Genomic DNA, 16,958 nt, shown 5'->3' on the forward strand with positions numbered 1-16,958 from the left:
GACGGTCCTGGCAGCCCTGAGAACCTCACCTCTCTGCTCTGGCTCTGGGCCTGGGCGTGGGGAGGGGGATGCGAGGGGAGCAAATCCCAGGGGCAGCAGGAGGTGGCAACTCTTTCCTCTCCCAACAGGCACAGGTGACCTGTGTAGCTTCCCTGGCTTCCTCTTGCGCTCCTGAAACGTTCCTTGTCATGCCAGCCCCACGCCATGGGATGCCAAGCTGCCCAGAGAGGTCTGGGGAAGGAAGACAGGGCCCCAGCCGAGCAGCCTTGTGGACCGTCCTGCCTGGGCGAGCCTCAGGGCAACAGACACAGAGACGAAGGTGCAGCGAAAACCCCAGCCAGCTGATCCCAGCCCACGTGGTATAAATGGTGGCTGACTTAGGACCTGAACGGGGGTCCTTTTTATGCAGTGGTCTAAGCGAGCAGGATATACAGGAGGTCCCATTCTTATCTCATCCTTTGGGGGGACCAACCTGCCCCTCCAGGAGGTCCCCAGCACCCCCCCTCTGTTCTCCTCATGGGTTGGCTCTGACCCAGCCTCCTTTCCGGGAGTCTGCCTCTGGAGCTGAACGGGCTTGCCCTTAAAAACCCTGGTTTTCTCATTCTCAGCTGCGTTCTAGATCACCTGCCAGTACTGATCCCCGCCCTCCACATTGTCTCGAGTTAGCTTTGTCCTGCTTCCATCGAGGAACCACGACGGACATACATTTGGCAGAAGGGGGAAATGGCAGGCCGCGGGGGACGGGGGCTCGGGGACAAGTTCTCACCCGAGAAGGGAGAGGTTCCCAAAGTCCTGGCATCCGTCTCCACTGGCGGGGTCGGGGGGTGGTCTCTGAGCCCCGTGGACGAGGGACCAGGGGCTGCAGGCCACTCTTGGCAGCTGTGGACAGTAGAGAGGGGCGCACGGCCCTGCAGTCCTTACCCGGCCACAGTGCGCTGCCCTGCTCTGAGACTCCGCGCCCGCGGCCGTGGGCAGAAACACTGGGAAACCAGACTGAGAGGCTGAGCCTGCAGGGCTGCTGAACTGAACTGGCGCTGGCTGGATTTGCAGTCGCCACAGCTCAAGGAAGGCATTCATTGGAAAAGCCTGGAAGCCGTGGCCTGAAGGTCAGTGTGTGGGCACCAGGAGGCCTGGGAAGCCCCCGCTGGAGGGGATGTTGGTGGAACCAGACTCCGAGGACCCTCAGCCAAGAAGTTGCCCTCCAGGCAATGAGCTGACCTTGACCGGCTCAGCACCCTTGGGGAGCACCACGTAGATCCAGACCTGCTTGGGGCCCTGGGTTGAAGCAGCCGCTGGCAGCTCCACTGAATGCCCTCCCCTGGGGGGCAGAGAGGGCTTTGCCCCTGCCCCCTCCCACCGCACCCCGCTGGCTGCAACCCGGCTGGGTCCTGGAGCCGCCCTGTCTTCATCTGTGAAATGGGAGTTGTGGCCCCATCACACCGGGAGGTAAGACCCCTGAGGCCCAGACCCGCCCCACGCGTGTTCCTCCTGGGCCTTGGCTGCTGACTCCCGCGGGGTGACTGGGAGGCTGGGGGACTCCAGGTGCCCAGGGCTGTCCCGTCAGGGCAGCCGGGCTGCGGTACCTGGGGGGCAGGGCCGTGCACAGGTGGCCACCTCGGCCCCTCCTCCTCCTCCCCGTACTCATTAGCCAGGCTGCAAGGCCACCCGGGCCAGCGGAGCGAGGCTGGCGGGGAGCGCTCAGGCGCGCAGTGTGGCAGGCGGGCTTGGAATGGACGGTCTCCAGGACACAGTCCCCCCGGGCCGAGGGAGCCGCTGCCCTGCCCTCCGCAGGCTGGTCCCCGTGGGCTTCGGGGCGGAGGCGCGGATACTGTTTGTTCTTTCGGGACCCCTGGTAAGGAGGAGGGGTGGGGGGCCAGCTGCTGTCCAGGCACAGCCCGCGGGCACTCACCGCCCTGCTGGAGGGGACCAGTGCGGCCCTGACGCGGGAGCTTGGGGGTCCCCCCTGGGGTCTTTGCCTGCTTTGTTTCCAAAGGGAGAACGGCCTTGGATGCTTTTAGGTAAAGACAGGTGCATGGGTGCTCCCTTTAAGAGTTTCAGGCCAAATGGAAAGTTAGAAGGAACTTCTTTTTTTTTTAATTACTCAACGAATTTATCATATCTGTAGCTGTACAATGATCATGACAATCCAATAGAAGGAATTTCTTTCTTTTTTTTTTTTTTTTTTGTCTTTTTGCCATTTCTTGGGCCGTTCCCACAGCATATGGAGGTTCCCAGGCTAGGGGTCTCATTGGAGCTGTAGCCGCCGGCCTACGCCAGAGCCATAACAGCTCGGGATCTGAGCCACGTCTGCGACCTACTCCACAGCTCACGGCAACACCGGATCCTCAACCCACTGAGCAAGGCCAGGGATCGAACCCGCAACCTCATGGTTCCTAGTCGGATTCGTTAACCACTGAACCACAATGGGCACTCCAGAAGGAACTTATTTCTAATTCCAGCACCTAGACAGAGCCGTTCCTGAGGCTCTGGTGCACGCGATCCCGGGCTGACAGCTTGTGGCCTGAGGAGCTGTCACAGGCACACCTGCCTCTCCCACAGGGAGACGGGAGCTCAGAGCATAAGCCGGTGGATGGCCTCAGCCACACACTCGCTGCCGCTCCCCCCGCCCACGGGTGACTCGCGTGGGGGCCTCGAGGGGCTATTGAGGGCCTTTGGCTCCGCCGCGCAGGACCTGGCGAGCCTCTCCTGGGGGGCTGGGCTCTGAGGGCTCCGCGGGGCTGAGCGGGGCCCTTGACCCTGGCCGCGTCCTCCAGTTCCTCTTCCAGATGCTGAACTTCCTGATCTATGTCGTCAGCTCCGTCTTCTGCGGACACCTGGGCAAGGTGGAGCTGGCAGCAGTGACCCTCTCGGTGGCCGTGAGTACAGCCAGGCCCGCAGGGACCTTCTGCCCCAGGGAGGGGTGCCGGCTGCCGTCCCAGCTGGACCGCAGGGCCTCTGTCGGGGCACACAGTGCGGGCCGGGCCCGGCCAGGAGGGTCTCCAGCCCCGAGCAGTCCCCTTGGTGGGGCCCCCTCGTCAGGCTCCACCTGACAGCCTGTCCTCCCCCGTGTGCGCCTCCAGTTTGTCAATGTCTGTGGTGTGTCCATTGGATTCGGCCTGTCCTCGGCCTGTGACACCTTGATGTCCCAGGTAGGTGGGCTTCGGGGACCCGGGCAGGGGTGAGGCCCCTCCTCAGCTGCTGCAGGAAGTGTGGGGGTGGGGCCTCCCCAAAGGCCCCTCAGTGCCCCCTGGACCTGGGAGCCCGTCACACAGGCCGGGGGGCGGGGGGGCAGAGGGGTGGGCAGCTGTCTGGTCCCACCCCCGAGGGCCACGTGCTTTCGGGGACCAGAGACTCCCCTTGAACAGACTCTGGGCAGCTGGGCAAGAGAGCGGTGGAGGGAAAGGCTGTTCCCTGCCCTCCGTGTCCCGTGCTGAGGGCGCACGGGGGGCCTCCTGCCCGTGGGGGCCCACAGGCCGGTGGGCTCAGCTCTGGGGACTCGGGGCTCGCAGTGGGCCTGGCTGCCGCTCGCCCCCACGGAAACTTGGCGGGCGCTCCGGAGCCCCTTTGCCTCCGCTGCGGCGGGGGCCGTGTCCTCCCGACCAGGTGCCACTGGGGACTGGGCAGCATGGTGGGGACAGAGACGGGAGTTCCGCCAAGAGTCGCTGCTGTAGCTCCGGCCCCTCTCCCGGGCTCGGGGCAGAGGGCAGGTGCGGGGGCCTGGGGCTGACCCGGCTGTTCTGCAGAGCTTCGGCAGCCCCAACAAGAAGCACGTGGGGGTCATCCTGCAGCGGGGCGCCCTGGTCCTGCTGCTCTGCTGCCTCCCCTGCTGGGCACTCTTCCTCAACACCGAGCACATCCTGCTGCTCTTCAGGCAGGACCCGGCCGTGTCCAGGTACCTGCGGGGACCCTGGGGAGGGAGCCCTCGGGGAGCCCCCCCCCCCGCCCCTCGGGCCGGTAGTCTCCGGGTCCCAAGCACAGCCCCTCTGGGGCCTCGGGGGGCCGGTTTGGGGTCTCCCACCCAGCCTGCTGCTCCAGCTGTGACCAGCAGGGGGCAGACAAGCAGCCCGTTTAAATGGAGGAGGCAGAAGGGAGTTGCCTGAGTTGGCAGCTGTGTCCCGGCGTGTGGTTGGAGCCTAGAAAAAGGAAGTATGTACTCCTGCCCATTCCCGGACCGGAGAAAGAGGACCGAGCCCGATTTCTGATGAATCACACAGTCTGCTTAATTTTCGATTCCCTGGCAGGGGAACCCTTGCTCGTTTTCTGTCACGCGCACCTCATTGGGTTATGTCTTAATAAGCCATAACCTTTTTCCACCTTACAAACTGTGCCTCTCCCCAGGGTTCAGTTCCCTGGCCCTGGGGCCCCAGGGTTGGGTCCTTGGGCCTCACCTCCGGGTGCCTTCTAGCTGCTAGCACGTTGGCGGCAGCACCCTGGTGGCTGAGGCTCCGTTGTCTTGGCTGAAGCCTGTCCTCAAACCCGAGGTGCCCGGGGGGTCCCTGGGGCGGCCGCCCAGGCCCCATGTCGGGGCGCAGGCTGCTCAGCTCAGGGCTCTGGTTCCTGCAGGCTGGCCCAGGACTACGTGCAGATTTTCATCCCTGCACTCCCGGTGAGGGCCCCTCTGAAGCTGCTCTCTCCCGGCCACACTCCCCACCTGCCGGTCCCCCCCCTCCCCCCCTCCCTAGCGCGCTTCCCTGGGGCTGAACGGGAGACTCGGGGCCTCCCTCCCACCGTGGGAGCAGGGGGCAGGGTATAATTTAGTAAAGCCTCTGCCCCAAGCTCAGAAATACCTGTTCATGTCATCTGGTGGCGTTTGGGAATTTACTTGTATCTGTGTGTTTATTTGATACAGGCGAATTTTCTTTACTGCCTGCTGGCAAAATATTTACAAAACCAGGTATGTGTGGCTGCCCCTCCCTCCCCCACCGCCCTGTTCCTCGAATAGCAGCCTGCTGGGCCTGCATGTCCAGCCCACACCTCACCCCCACCCCAATGCACCTATTTCAGGGTGTCGTCTGGCCCCAAGTTCTCAGTGGCATCGTGGGCAACTGCGTGAACGGCCTGGCCAACTACATCCTGGTGTCCACGCTGGGCCAGGGGGTCAGGTGAGCTGCAGGGGCCTGGTCTCGAGCCCTGCCCACCAAGCACCACCCCTGACCAGGAGGGCCAGGCACCGTCCTGGCCTCTCCTACCGCAAGGACCCTGGGGGCTGCCTGTGCCGCCCAGAGGTGGGGGCCGTGGAGGACTGGAGGTGGGGAGAGGACACTGGTGGCTCCTGGGTGAGGCGGATCCCAGGAGGCGGTGAGGACCCAGCCTTGCCTGCGCCCCCCCCTCCCCGCCCCCCCTCCCCCAGGGGCCAGAGTCCACCCTCCGCCCAGCCGGCTCTCCCTCCTCTGCCTCTTCTTCCAGGGGCTCGGCCTACGCCAACACCATCTCCCAGTTGATGCAGACACTTTTCCTCCTGCTCTACATTGTGCTGAGGAAGCTGCACGTGGACACGTGGGGAGGTGCGGGGCTGCCCTGCGGCGGAGCGGGCACGGGGAGGGGGAGCATTGGCTTGGAGGAGGGGGCGGCGATGGAGGGGCCCCGTCTGGGGCGGGCTCCGCTGCCCTCAGGGCCCGCCCTCTGCTCCACCCCTCGCACCCCCACCCCCAGAGGCCTGGGGTTTCCCGTCCAGGGTGCCACGGGGCCGAGCCCTGCGGGGACGGGCCCGGGAGCCGTCAGGATGGAGGTGGGAGTCTGAACACGGGTAAAAGCCCAGGTGGCAGCGGCGGGACGTCCCCGGCTCAGTGACGCCTGGCCTGGTTCTCCGCATTGACACGGAGGAAGTTGCTATGGAGTTAGAGTAATTTGCCCCCAAAGCCAGAGGTGGGACCCGAGGGGCCAGGACTCACCAAGCTTTCAGCCCCGGAAAGCCCACTCTGCGGACCGAGCGCTCCTCTCACGGGGCTGCAGGAGCAGCTCTCTGCCGGGCGCCGGGGGCTGCGGGGGGGGCTGCGGGAGCCCCGCGCTGCACAGCCCCCTCTGCCTTGGCGCCCCCCGGACAGCCTCCCGGAGGCGGGCAGAGCTAAGGACTGACGTTTTCAGATGAGGAAATGGGGCTCAGAAAGGGCACGGCGGGTGTCCAAGACCCTGTGGCATCACAGGCTGCTGTCCCGCGCCCGCTGGTGCCCTGTCCCCGCATCCCCTCCCCCGACGCTGGAGCAGCTGGCCCGGCCCTGCAGGCTGGCAAGTGCTGGGGCCTGGCGGGACTGCGGCTCAGCCGGTGGGCTTCTGCTCCTAGGCTGGTCCTGCCAGTGCCTGCAGGACTGGGGCCCCTTCTTCTCGCTGGCCGTCCCCAGCATGCTCATGACCTGCATCGAGTGGTGGGCCTACGAGATCGGGAGCTTCCTCATGGGTACGTGGAACCGTGTGGGTGGCCCCCCAGCTCAGAGGCCTCCATTCCCAGATGGGCAGTTCACCAGCCAGGCCCGCCTCCTTACCAGGCTGTGAGGCCCAGAAGCAGGCCTGGCATGGAGCAGGTGCCCAGGCAGGGTGGTCAGTCAGTGGGGACCTGAGATTTTAGGAGCTGCTGCGTGAACAGGCCTGGCAGGTGTGGGGCGTTCCCTGGCACACCGTCTGCTCAGCAGTGGACTCGGAACAGAGTCCAGACAGCCAGGGCTGCAGAGGCCCCGAGAGACCTGCCTGTCCATCCCGAGCCCACTTACAGATGGGAAAATCGAGCCCCAAGAGCAAGAGTGTCCGGAATCACACCCCAGCGGGCCTGAGACCTGAACTCCTGACCCTCCCTCACCACACCTCCTACTCAGAAGAGAGACCCTACCTTGACCCCCTGACCCTGACCCTGACCCTGACCCTGGCCCTGGCCCTGACCCATCAGGGAACAGCCTGTAGGAAATTCTGTAACATCCCAGCAGGGCTCTGGAAGGCTGAAGGTCGAGCAGGGATCCTTTTTGCTGGGTTCCTGCTCGGAAACCATCTGCCCCTAGAGCACGGGGCATCCTGCCAGCCCAGGGCCGGCAGGGGCCTGGCTGGACACTGACCGGGCGCCTCCCCGCAGGGCTGCTCAGCGTGCTGGACCTCTCTGCCCAGGCCATCATCTACGAGGTGGCCACTGTCACCTACATGGTGAGGCTGCTTGAGAGTGCCCTGTCCTGCCCCCTGGTGGCCTGGGCTGTCAGAGGAGGAAGGGGTGGGTCTTCCCTCCCCCAAGGGCAACTCTGTCTCCTGAGGGACCCACCCGGCCCAGGCCCCACCAGACCTCGCCCGTGGCCCACAGCCCCACCGCCAAGGGTAATAGGGAACCTCGCGGTGCTGGCATTTTTAAAAAATTAATTGGCACCCCTTAAAAGTGGGAGATTGCGTAACACCATCTGGAGTTTTGCATTTTCTTGAAAGATGGGACATTCCATTTAGCAGTGAGCCCGCGTTCCTGTACGGCCCCGCCTCCGGGCCTGGGGGACAGCGCCCTTCTGGGGGCCCTTCCTTGCCTCCGCCTCGGTCCCTGCAGCTCCCTCCCCTCCCTGGAGACCTGGGTTGTCCCAGGTCCCTTGTGCCCACCCTGCCAGCCTCCTGGGGCACGCAGTCTGTGACCCCAGCTGCAAGCAAAGGGAGTCACAAAAACCTGCAGGTGCAAAGCTAATTTGTAAGGCGATTCTTGCTGTTACAAATGGTTTCCACCAAGTCTTATTTTTTCTTAAGAGCAATTTTTCTGCCACACACAATCACACTCACCTCTCTAAAAGGGGTTTGCTTGTGAGTTGTGGGCAGCGTGTTGGGGCTGCTCAGGATGTCTGGGGCAGCGGCGGGTGGGCTTGGCTGGCGCCCTGGGGGTGTCTCAGGCCTCGGCTGGTCACCAGCAGCAGCAGTGCCCCAGCTCCTCAGGCCACCTGCCCCCTCGGCCTGGGGGCGGGAGGGGGCCCCCCTGACCACACCTTCTTCTCTCTGAGCCCAGATTCCCATGGGACTCAGCATCGCGGTCTGTGTCCGCGTGGGGACGGCTCTGGGAGCTGCAGACACGGTGCAGGCCAAGCGATCGGCCGTCTCAGGCATGCTCTGCACGGGTGAGTGAGGTCAAGGCCTCGGCCAGCGGGGGGCCTGTGAGCCAAGAGTTGGCCCTCCAAATCTGTCACCCTGCCACAGGCCCGCTGTCCCCTCCCCACCTTCCCCTGCTGCTGCCTCTTCCTGCAGCCCCGAGGGGCCTGGGACCTGCCCATCCCAGCTCTGGGGAGGGACCCACCTGGGTCCACCCCGCCTCTGCTTTCTGTGGCTGGCCCCTCCCGGAGAACGTTGCTTCTCAGGCTTCAGCCCTGGGGAGGGGGCGCTGTTTCAAAACTCCCAAGTTGCCGGCTTGGGAGGTGGGAGAATCTGCGTGCCTCACCAGCCCCCAGGCGAAGCTGGTCTGGGAACCCCACCGTGAGACCCCGGGACCACACCCGAGGGTCTTGGTCCAAAGGAACGCAGGCCTGGGCTGGCGCGGCCCCCGCAGCCAGGCTCCTCCACGGGCGGGGGTGGCCCTGCTGGGCTTGGTCTCTTGCAGTTGGTGCCGCGATGGTCGTGGGCGCCCTGCTGAGCATCCTGAGGAATAAACTGGGCCACATCTTCACCCATGACGAGTAGGTAATCAGTTCTCTCTCCTGGCTGGTTCTCGGAGCCCTGTCGCCCGCCTGGCTCCCCAGCTGTGCTCTCTGCTGGTCCCCAGGCCACAGGCTCCCCCACTCGCCCGTGCACAGACGAGGCGCTAAGCGACACCCTGGGGGGGGGGGTTAAGACGTGTCCCCCAACCTAGGGAAGCTCAGAGACGGAGGGTCCGTTAAGTTGGTGTGGGACAGCCACCTGTACGCTGCAAACTAGGGGAAGGGGTGGGAGAGAAGGGACACGAGTGCGACCCTGTGTCGCGTCTGCCTGCTGCACATGAGGCCTTTTGCGTCTCTTCTGCAGGGAAGTGGTCGCCCTGGTCAACAAGGCCCTGCCGCTTTATATCGTCTTCCACCTGTTTGAGGCCACCTGCGTGAGTCCCACTGTCACACACACTTGCTCCCCGCCAGGACCCCTCCCTGAGGCAGTGCAGGGACACACGGAAGGGGCCACCACGGGGAGTAAGGTTTACAGGGTCTATTGTCATTCAAACAAGCCCCATTTCTCTTCTGCAACTTCACCTCGCAGCGATGCAGGCAGGTCAGCGAAACCCTGACCCCCCGGCCCCGTGGAAGCTCACAGATCTTCTTCCTGGTTCCCCAGGAGCTGGGCCGTCCCCGCCCTGCCCGGTCAGGAGCACTGGGGCGAAGGGACAAGTCTGAGGCTGAGTCAGTTCGGAGTGGGAGGGTCCTGAATTTGTGTTCCTTTGATCACGGGACAGGTCCCATGTAGTGCAGGCTTGATTTATGGCCGCTTTTAAAAGCATGGCATAGCAAAGGAGACACACAAAGCCCGTCTGAGAAGGAGATTGGAGATCCCGTGACTTCTGCTTTGTACGCAGGTCACGTGAGTTTCCCAGGAGCGCGGCTCTGTGTGTGAGGGGGGTTGTCACGAGCAGATGGAACAAAACAGCCTTAAGGGAAATTGTGTTCGTGGAGGATTTGCCCTCGTTCTCTGTCCGGGACAGAGGGTGAATGTTCCGGGATTGGCTTTTGAATCCAGCCAGGCGCAGGCTTGGACCACGTTTCTGACCGCAGCAGCACTGCTTGCTCTTGGCTGCGTTTCCCCATGAAATCCTGCAGCTCTTGCTGCAGGGCATTGAAAGGGATGACCTTATGGATCCTGTTACTGCTGGTGTCGTGGGACAGGTTCAAGGACCTGTCACTACTTTTCCTCTAGCTCTGAGATGAGGTCACAGCTGAGAAATTCCTCCCACAGTGTAAGGTCAGAGGGAGCTCTGCTTTACCAGATGCTTCTAGGGCAGCACCCCTCTTTTCCCTTGGCCCACCAGGGAGCCCAGAAGCAAGCTTACAGCCAGCAGTTGTGAGGGGCCTGGTGGCTGGTGTCCCCACTAGCTTTCCTCCCTGCTGTGTTGTTGTTAGTTTATGTTTTCCGTGGACCTAGTTTTTATTTCCTGTTTTCACACCTTTCCTGGGTTGTAATTTACATGCCATGACATTCATGCAAGTTAAGTACATAATTCAGTCCTTGAAGATACAGTTGAGGTGCACAATCAGCGCTGCAATCCAGTTTGGGGCTGTTTCCATCAACCCCACAGATGTCCTGGCGTCTGTTTTGCAGTCACTCCCGGCCCCACAGCCAGGCCCAGGCAGTCCACGGACCTGCTTCCCGTCCGTATGAACCTGGCATTTCTGAACACCTTGTAGAAATGGAATCATACAGTTTGTAGCCTTTTGTGTCCGAGCTTTTATATCTCTCCGCATGTTTCGGAGGTTCATCCTCGTTGGAGAGGACTTCGTTCCTGTTTGTGGCTGCGTGACAGCCCCTTGTGTGGCTCTGACACCTCTCAGACCACCAGGTGCTGGGCATCTGTGTTGTTTTTTGTGTTGGCTGTGGCGACTAAGGCTGCTGGGCACGGGCGCGTACGAGTCATTGTGTGGACGTGGGTTTTCACTCCTCTTGGTGGAGTCCTAGGAGTTGAATTGTTTGGGTGAAGGACGAGTTTATGCTTAACTTGCTGAGGAGCCATGAAACTGTTTGCCGCAGTGGCTGTACTGTTTCGCCTTCCCATCAGTGACACGCAGGGTTTCCAGTTCCTGCCCTTCCTGGTCAATTGTTGATATTGTTTGTCTTAAAGGTTTTTAAAAACAGGTGGTTGTTTTTTGTTTGTTTTTTTTGTTTTTGTCTTTTTGCCTTTTCTAGAGCCACTTCCCGCTGCATATGGAGGTTCCCAGGCTAGGGGTGCAGTCAGAGCTGTGGCCACCGGCCTTTGCCACAGCCACAGCAACGCGGGATCCGAGCCTGCACCACAGCTCGTGGCAATGCTGGATCCTTAACCCACTGAGTGAGGCCAGGGATCGAACCCGCAACCTCATGGTTCCTAGTCGGATTTGTTAACCACTGCGCCACCACAGGAACTCCAAAAACAGGTTTATTTTTAAGAGCAGTTTTAGGCTTACAGAAAAATTGAGAAAATGGAGTGTTCCCATAAATTCCTCCTCCCATTTCCCTGTTTATTTATTTATTTGCCTATTTGGGGGTCTGTATCTGCAGCATAGGGAAGTTCCCAGGCTATGGGTCCAGTCGGAGCTGTAGCTGCCAGACTACACCACAGCCACAGCCACAGGGGGTCTGAGGCATGACTGTGATCCAGACCACAGCTCACAGCGACGCTGGATCCTTGACCCACTAAGCGCGGCCAGGGATCCAACCCGCATCCTCATGGATACTAGTTGGATTCTTTTCCACTGTGCCACAGTGGAAACTCCTCCTTGCGTCTTGATCTGGCTTGAGTATCAAGGAAGGTGTCAGTGGCCTCATAGAGTGATTCGCAAGTGTACACTTCTCCTGTACATTTTGAGTTTGTGAAGCATTGGCCTTACTTCTTTAAACACATGATCGAATTTACCTGTGAAGCCGTCTAGGCCCGGGCTTTTGTCAGAAGATTTTAAATTAATTCAGTTTATGTACTTGTAGAGATCTATTCACTTTCTGTGACTTGTTGCATTAGTTTTAATAATTTGTGTCTTCCTAGGCATTTATTCACTTGAACTAAATTGTTTAAATCTCGGACGTGAACTTGCTGATGTTATTCCCTTATAATCCTTTTTTTTCATGTTCAGTAGTAATGTCCCTTCTTTTATCCCAGATTGTGGTAATCTGTAACTTTACTTTCCTGTTTTCTTGGTCTTGTTTTTTTTTTTTTTTTTTCCTTTTTCCTCTTGGCCTTATTTTAATGAGGTCAAATCTTTAGTACTTGTTTTTCAGTTTTGTGGATCAAAGAACTAGAATTTTTGGTTTCATTGATTTTGTTTTTTCCTGTTTAGTCCAGTGTTTCCCACTCTAATCATTGTTTTTCCTATTCTTCTGCTTAGGTATAGTTTGCTCTGATTTACTGGTTTCTTAGGGTAGAATATTAGGTTACTGGTTTGAGACCTTTCTTTTCTAATGTAAAGCTATGCATTTCCCTCTAAGTATTGCTTTAGCTGCATCTGGTAAATTTTGATACATTGTTTTCTTATTCGAAATGCTTAAAAATTTTTCTTGTGATTTAGTCTCTGACATGTGGGTTTAGAAATGTGTTGCCTCGTTCCCAGATATTTGGGGGTATTCCCAGATTTCTTTGGTGGCACCTCTGGTTTAATTTTGTTACGGTCAGAGAACATACTCTGTATGAATTCAGTCTAAGTGTACTGAGACCTGTCTGGTGATCTAGCCTAGGTCCATGCAGAGCCCGTCCTTTCCCCAAGGACTGCTGTTTTGTTTAGCGATGTGCCTGGACTCTTCTTTTTCTGTGCATCCTGCCTCCTCCACAAACTGTAGCCGCTGTCTCTGCTCAGTTTGGTATTTTCTTTCTTGTGTTTAGTTTTGCTTTTTTTTCTTGTAGGGCCACACCTGCAGCATATGGAGGTTCCCAGGCTAGGAGTCCAATCAGAGCTTAGCTGCTGGCCTATGCCACAGCCACAGCAACACAGGGTCCAAGCTGCATCTGTGACCTATACAACAGCTCTTGGCAACACCAGATCCTTAATTCACTGAGCAAGGTCAGGGATTAACCTGCGTCCTCATGGATGCCATTTGGGTTCATTAACCATGGAGCCATGACAGGAACTACCCTTGTTTTTAGCTTTCAGCTTAGCTTCCTAGGGATCACCCCTGTGTCTACATATCTCAGACTGAACAGCCCATCACTGTTTGGAGGTGGTGTTCAGGCACCTCTGACAGCTGGTAGGGCCTCCAGTCTCTGCGGAAGGGTCCGAGTGGGGGCGGGGGCTGTTTTCAAGTCCGCCCCAGCTTTTACATTCTTCTGGGTCCTCCTGCATCTTCTGTCCACGTGCCAGGCTCCACGTGCCACTGCCCTGTGCACTCTGAGATGTTTGGCAGCCTCCCGAAGCTTAGCTCATGAGCCCACAGACCTTGGCACCCTGGCCCCTGGACCTGTAGATGTTACGTGGCAAGAGGGGTCTCTGCAGACATGACTGAGCCAAGGGTCCTGAGGCAGCGAGGCTGTCCTGGGTTGTCCAGGTGGCCCAGTGTTGTCACGAAGGCCCTAGGAAGTGAGAGAGGGAGCAGAGTCAGGAGATGTGATGACAGGAGCAGAGGTCAGAGTGAGGCCTTTGCTGCTGAGGGCCCATGGGCCAGGAATGTAGGTGCCTCTGCTATCTGGAAAGGAAAGAATTAGGTGCCCCCAGGGGCCTCCACAAGGAACCGCCCTGCCTCTATCATGGACCGTTTCAGCCCTTTAATCTCAGGAGCTGAAATGTGACATACATGTCTTTTTTTTCTTTTTCTTTTTAGGGCCATACCCGAGGCATATGGCGGTTTCCAGGCTAGGGGTCAATTCAGAGCTGCAGCTGCCGGCCTACAGCCACAGCCACGCCAGCTCCAAGCTGCGTATGGGACCTACACCACAGCTTATGGCAATGCCGGATCCTTAACCCACTGAGTGAGGCCAGGCATCAAACCTGCATCCTCATGGATACTAGGCAGATTCGTTACCACTGCGCCACAACAGGAACTCCCACGTGTCTCAGTTTAAACCACCTATATTATTGTTATTATTGTATTATCATAATATAAAAAATATTAGCATCCTTATTAGAAGCTGCTGGTAACCTGCTGCCACAGCAACAGGCATCCAGCCCCCCACACTGTGTCCCGGACCAGCGTGGTGGGGAGAGGCACCCCCTTGCCCAGTCCTGGCAAGGCAGCCACAGTGGGGAGCCCGGGGCTGTGGCCTGGGGAGATGGTGCCGGCAATGCAGCTGCTTCTGGGTAACCCGGGCAGGTGCCCATCCTGGGCCCGTGCCGTGGGCCTGGGCGGCGGCGGGGGTGGGCAGAGACGCAGGTGTAGTCCCGCAGGTCCTCCCGGCGTCAGCCTCGGCGCCCCTGACCCTCCCCTGCCTCCGCAGTGTGTCTACGGCGGGGTCCTCCGAGGAACCGGCAGGCAGGCTTTCGGGGCCATTGTCAACGCCATCATGTACTACGCCGTCGGCCTCCCGCTGGGCATCGTGCTGACCTTTGTGGTCAGGATGGGCATTCTGGGTACGTGGTGTGGGGGGAGCCCGGGGGAGGCCTGGGAGGCCGTCGTCGGAGGCGCCCATCGGTCACCTGTGTCCCGCAGGCCTCTGGCTGGGCATGCTGGCCTGCGCCCTGCTGGCCGCTGTCGCCTTTGTCACCTACACGGCGCGGATGGACTGGAAGCAGGCTGCAGAGGAGGTGAGTGGCGGGTCCCTGGGGTGGGCGTCAGAGGGCCCCCCGTGCCGCAGCATCGGCTCCGTCGCCGCCTCCAGACCCCAGGTGGTGCAGTGTCAGCGGGGGCCCCTCAAGCTGCAAAGCGAAACCCCGCCAGACACTGCCCCCTGCAGCCCTGCTGCCAAAGGCCGAGCTGAGCAAAGGGCTCCGGCCCGCTGCCCCCGGGGGAGCCCCGAGGGTGGCCGGGACTCGGGGAGAGGTAATGGCAGCAGCCTGTCCACATGCTCTTGGAAAAGCTCAAACAGGGCAGGCTGGCACTGGCCTTTCTGACACACTTAGGCCACAGCAGAGGCTGAAGGCCAGGTGTGGAGGGTGGCCTTGGACTGTGGATCAAGTTCTCCTGGCGTCTGAGACGGCAGATTAACAGAGATTGCAAACACCACCGCTGGAAAGCCTCCCAGTTGTGAACACAGGCTGACCTCACTTTATTGCAATTCAGACACTGCAGTTTCTCCAAGTTCAAGGTGATCCTGCACTGAGCAGGTCCGTGGGCGCTGTGTTCCCAGCGGCAGTTGCTCCCTTTGTGACTCTGTGTCACATGTGGCTAATCCTCAGCACATTTCAAACTTTCTTCTTCTTATTCTGTCCTTAAATTGAGGTGTGATCTGTTACTATTGCAAAAAGGTGGTGACTCAGTGAAGGCTCTGAAGACGGTAGTAATTTTTAGCAACAAAGTACTTTTTCTTTTGGTTGTACCCATGGCATGTGGATGCAAGTTACAGGCCAGGGACTGAGTCCTTACCCCGCTGAGCTACCAGGGAACTCCAGAGTGAAGTGTTTTTTAATTAAGGATTTTTTTTTAGGTATAACGCTATTGCACGCTTAACCAACTGCAGTATAGTGCAAATGCAACTTTTACATGCGCCAGGAAACCAGAAAACCCTGTGCACATTGTGATGTGTGCTCTATTGCGGGGACCTGGGGCCTCCGAGGCATGGCCAGGTGTGGCTGGGTCCTGCTCAGCCCGCAGGGCGTTCAAGGTGAGGCAGGAGCACGGAGGCCGGCAGGCTGACCCAGGCGCCTCTCTCTCCAGGCTCAGAAAAACGTGGGGCTGCCGCCGAGGAGCACCGAGAGCACGGCCCCCAGGCCCGGGCCCGAGAAAGTGGTCACGTCTTCAGGTAACAGACCCTGGGTGTTGCTTTTCCCCCTCAGTGTGATGGAACATGCGTCCTAAGTGCCAGGAGGGCCAGTGGACGTCTGCCGTCTAAGCAGGTCCCGGGAAGCAGGTCCCCTATGTCCTGGCCTGGGGGGCAGTGGGCCTCGGTCCCATCTCAGGTGGGGAAGCGCTTAGGTCCCCTCCTCGTCCTGCAGCTGGAGAGGAGGGACGAGGTCAGGGCCTGGGCCGCCAGGGCCTAGAGCGTGCGGTCACCGGTGGCCGCATCCCAGCCTGCAGCTGGCTGTCCAGGCAGGTCAGCCTGGCTCCACTAACTAGCCTGGGGTGGGGGCACCTTCTGTCTGTCTCTCTGCACCTCATCAGACAGGCACTTCTTAAATATGTCGTCTGCGCGATCAGGTGACAGCCTGGCTCAGGTCCCAGGTGCTCTGCCGCCCCGAGGGATGCTGAGCGCCAGGTGGGCATGGCCACAGCCCAGAGCCCTGGTCACCTAGGCGCCTCACCTTGGCCTGGGCTGGGCGTCGATGGGTGCAGCAGGGAGCCTGGGCCATGACCAGGACGTCGTGAGGCAGCACGAAACGTGCCGTCCGAAGTCGCCGGTGAAAGTTCCCGACCATGTGTCAGATGTCACCACCCAGGCTCAGGCCCACATGGCGTCTGATCCCAGCTTGGCCTGGGCGTCAGATCTGCAGTTTAAGATGCTCTCCCACGTGACTCCGCCCTCTGACCCTGCCGTGCAGCCCAGGCCGGGCCTCCCCCGCCCTGCGGCTGAGCCTGCCCCCATTTGCCTCTGCAGTGGCCACAGGCAGCCCTCCTGGCGTGACCCTGACGACATACTCCAGGCCCGAGTGCCACCTGGCCCTCTCGGGGACTCCAGAGGCAGCGCAGGCTCTGCCGGCTCCTTCCAGCAGACTGTCAGCCACGCAGCTGGCCCTGCGCCGCGGGGCTGCCCTGGGGGTGGCGGTAGCCACGCTGCTGGCCGGGCTGCTCATCAGGGTCCTGATAGCCAGGCCCTAGCCCGACAGCTGGACACAGGAAGGAGGCGAGGGCAGGCGCCCACCCATCAGAGCACCGATGGGACCCGGGAGCGGGGGGCGCCTGGGGCCACCCCCAAAACCAGGCCTCCCTGCAGGGACGCCTCTGGGACAGGGACTCGGCTTCGCGGCAGATCGCCTGGTCCTCTGACTCGGACTGCTCTTCAGACGACACCAGCCAGTTGAGCGATGGCCCTCGGGTGTCGCTACTGTTACTCAGTAATGTAAATGGTTTCAGACGGGAGATTTCGAATCAAAATTGCAAACGTGGCTGTAACATTAAAAAGTACGTGTTTCTAGGCAGTTGGCTGCAACCCCCATCCGCGTCCTGCGCACGCGCGCCCTGCAGGTGGGGGCGGGGCGGTCGCCTAAGCCCCGCCCCACTTCCGCCAGCCCTTCCTTGGCATCCGCGTTGTCACTTGTCGCAGACCTTGAGAAACCGCCTCTTTCGGCAGCGCTGGG

The 16,958-nt window shown here is 60.1% G+C and overlaps 1 protein-coding gene across 4 annotated transcripts; it reads left to right on the forward strand.

Moving 5' to 3' along the window:
* On the forward strand, positions 457-16,799 carry LOC100525483 (multidrug and toxin extrusion protein 2). 4 transcript variants are annotated; one of them, XM_021067932.1, is made up of 17 exons: positions 457-1,446; positions 2,775-2,876; positions 3,081-3,149; positions 3,744-3,892; positions 4,564-4,606; positions 4,850-4,894; positions 5,005-5,102; positions 5,407-5,504; positions 6,281-6,394; positions 7,058-7,125; positions 7,952-8,060; positions 8,537-8,612; positions 8,938-9,095; positions 14,006-14,138; positions 14,218-14,312; positions 15,382-15,466; positions 16,259-16,799. In XM_021067932.1, exons 1-17 carry the CDS (start codon positions 1,309-1,311, stop codon positions 16,680-16,682), a joined length of 2,004 nt encoding a protein of 667 aa, XP_020923591.1. In that variant the 5' UTR covers positions 457-1,308; the 3' UTR covers positions 16,683-16,799. The 4 variants fall into 4 exon arrangements, with proteins under 4 accessions (XP_020923591.1, XP_020923594.1, XP_020923593.1 ...); XM_021067935.1 differs by having other exon boundaries at positions 465-1,446; positions 8,938-9,007; XM_021067934.1 differs by lacking the exon at positions 457-1,446 and adding an exon at positions 1,526-1,852.

This window comes from Sus scrofa, chromosome 12 (genome assembly GCF_000003025.6).
Source record: "Sus scrofa isolate TJ Tabasco breed Duroc chromosome 12, Sscrofa11.1, whole genome shotgun sequence".
In the NCBI taxonomy this organism is placed as follows: domain Eukaryota; kingdom Metazoa; phylum Chordata; class Mammalia; order Artiodactyla; family Suidae; genus Sus; species Sus scrofa.

What these genes read in the sequence shown, in the direction of transcription:
- LOC100525483 (XM_021067932.1), top strand. Translation starts at nt 1,309, where the DNA reads ATGCCCTCCCCTGGGGGGCAGAGAGGGCTTTGCCCCTGCCCCCTCCCA. An exon ending in GATCGGGAGCTTCCTCATGG is followed by an intron (nt 6,395 to 7,057) that starts GTACGTGGAACC and finishes GCCTCCCCGCAG; the next exon opens with GGCTGCTCAGCGTGCTGGAC. An exon ending in GGAAGGGGCCACCACGGGGA is followed by an intron (nt 9,096 to 14,005) that starts GTAAGGTTTACA and finishes CTGCCTCCGCAG; the next exon opens with TGTGTCTACGGCGGGGTCCT.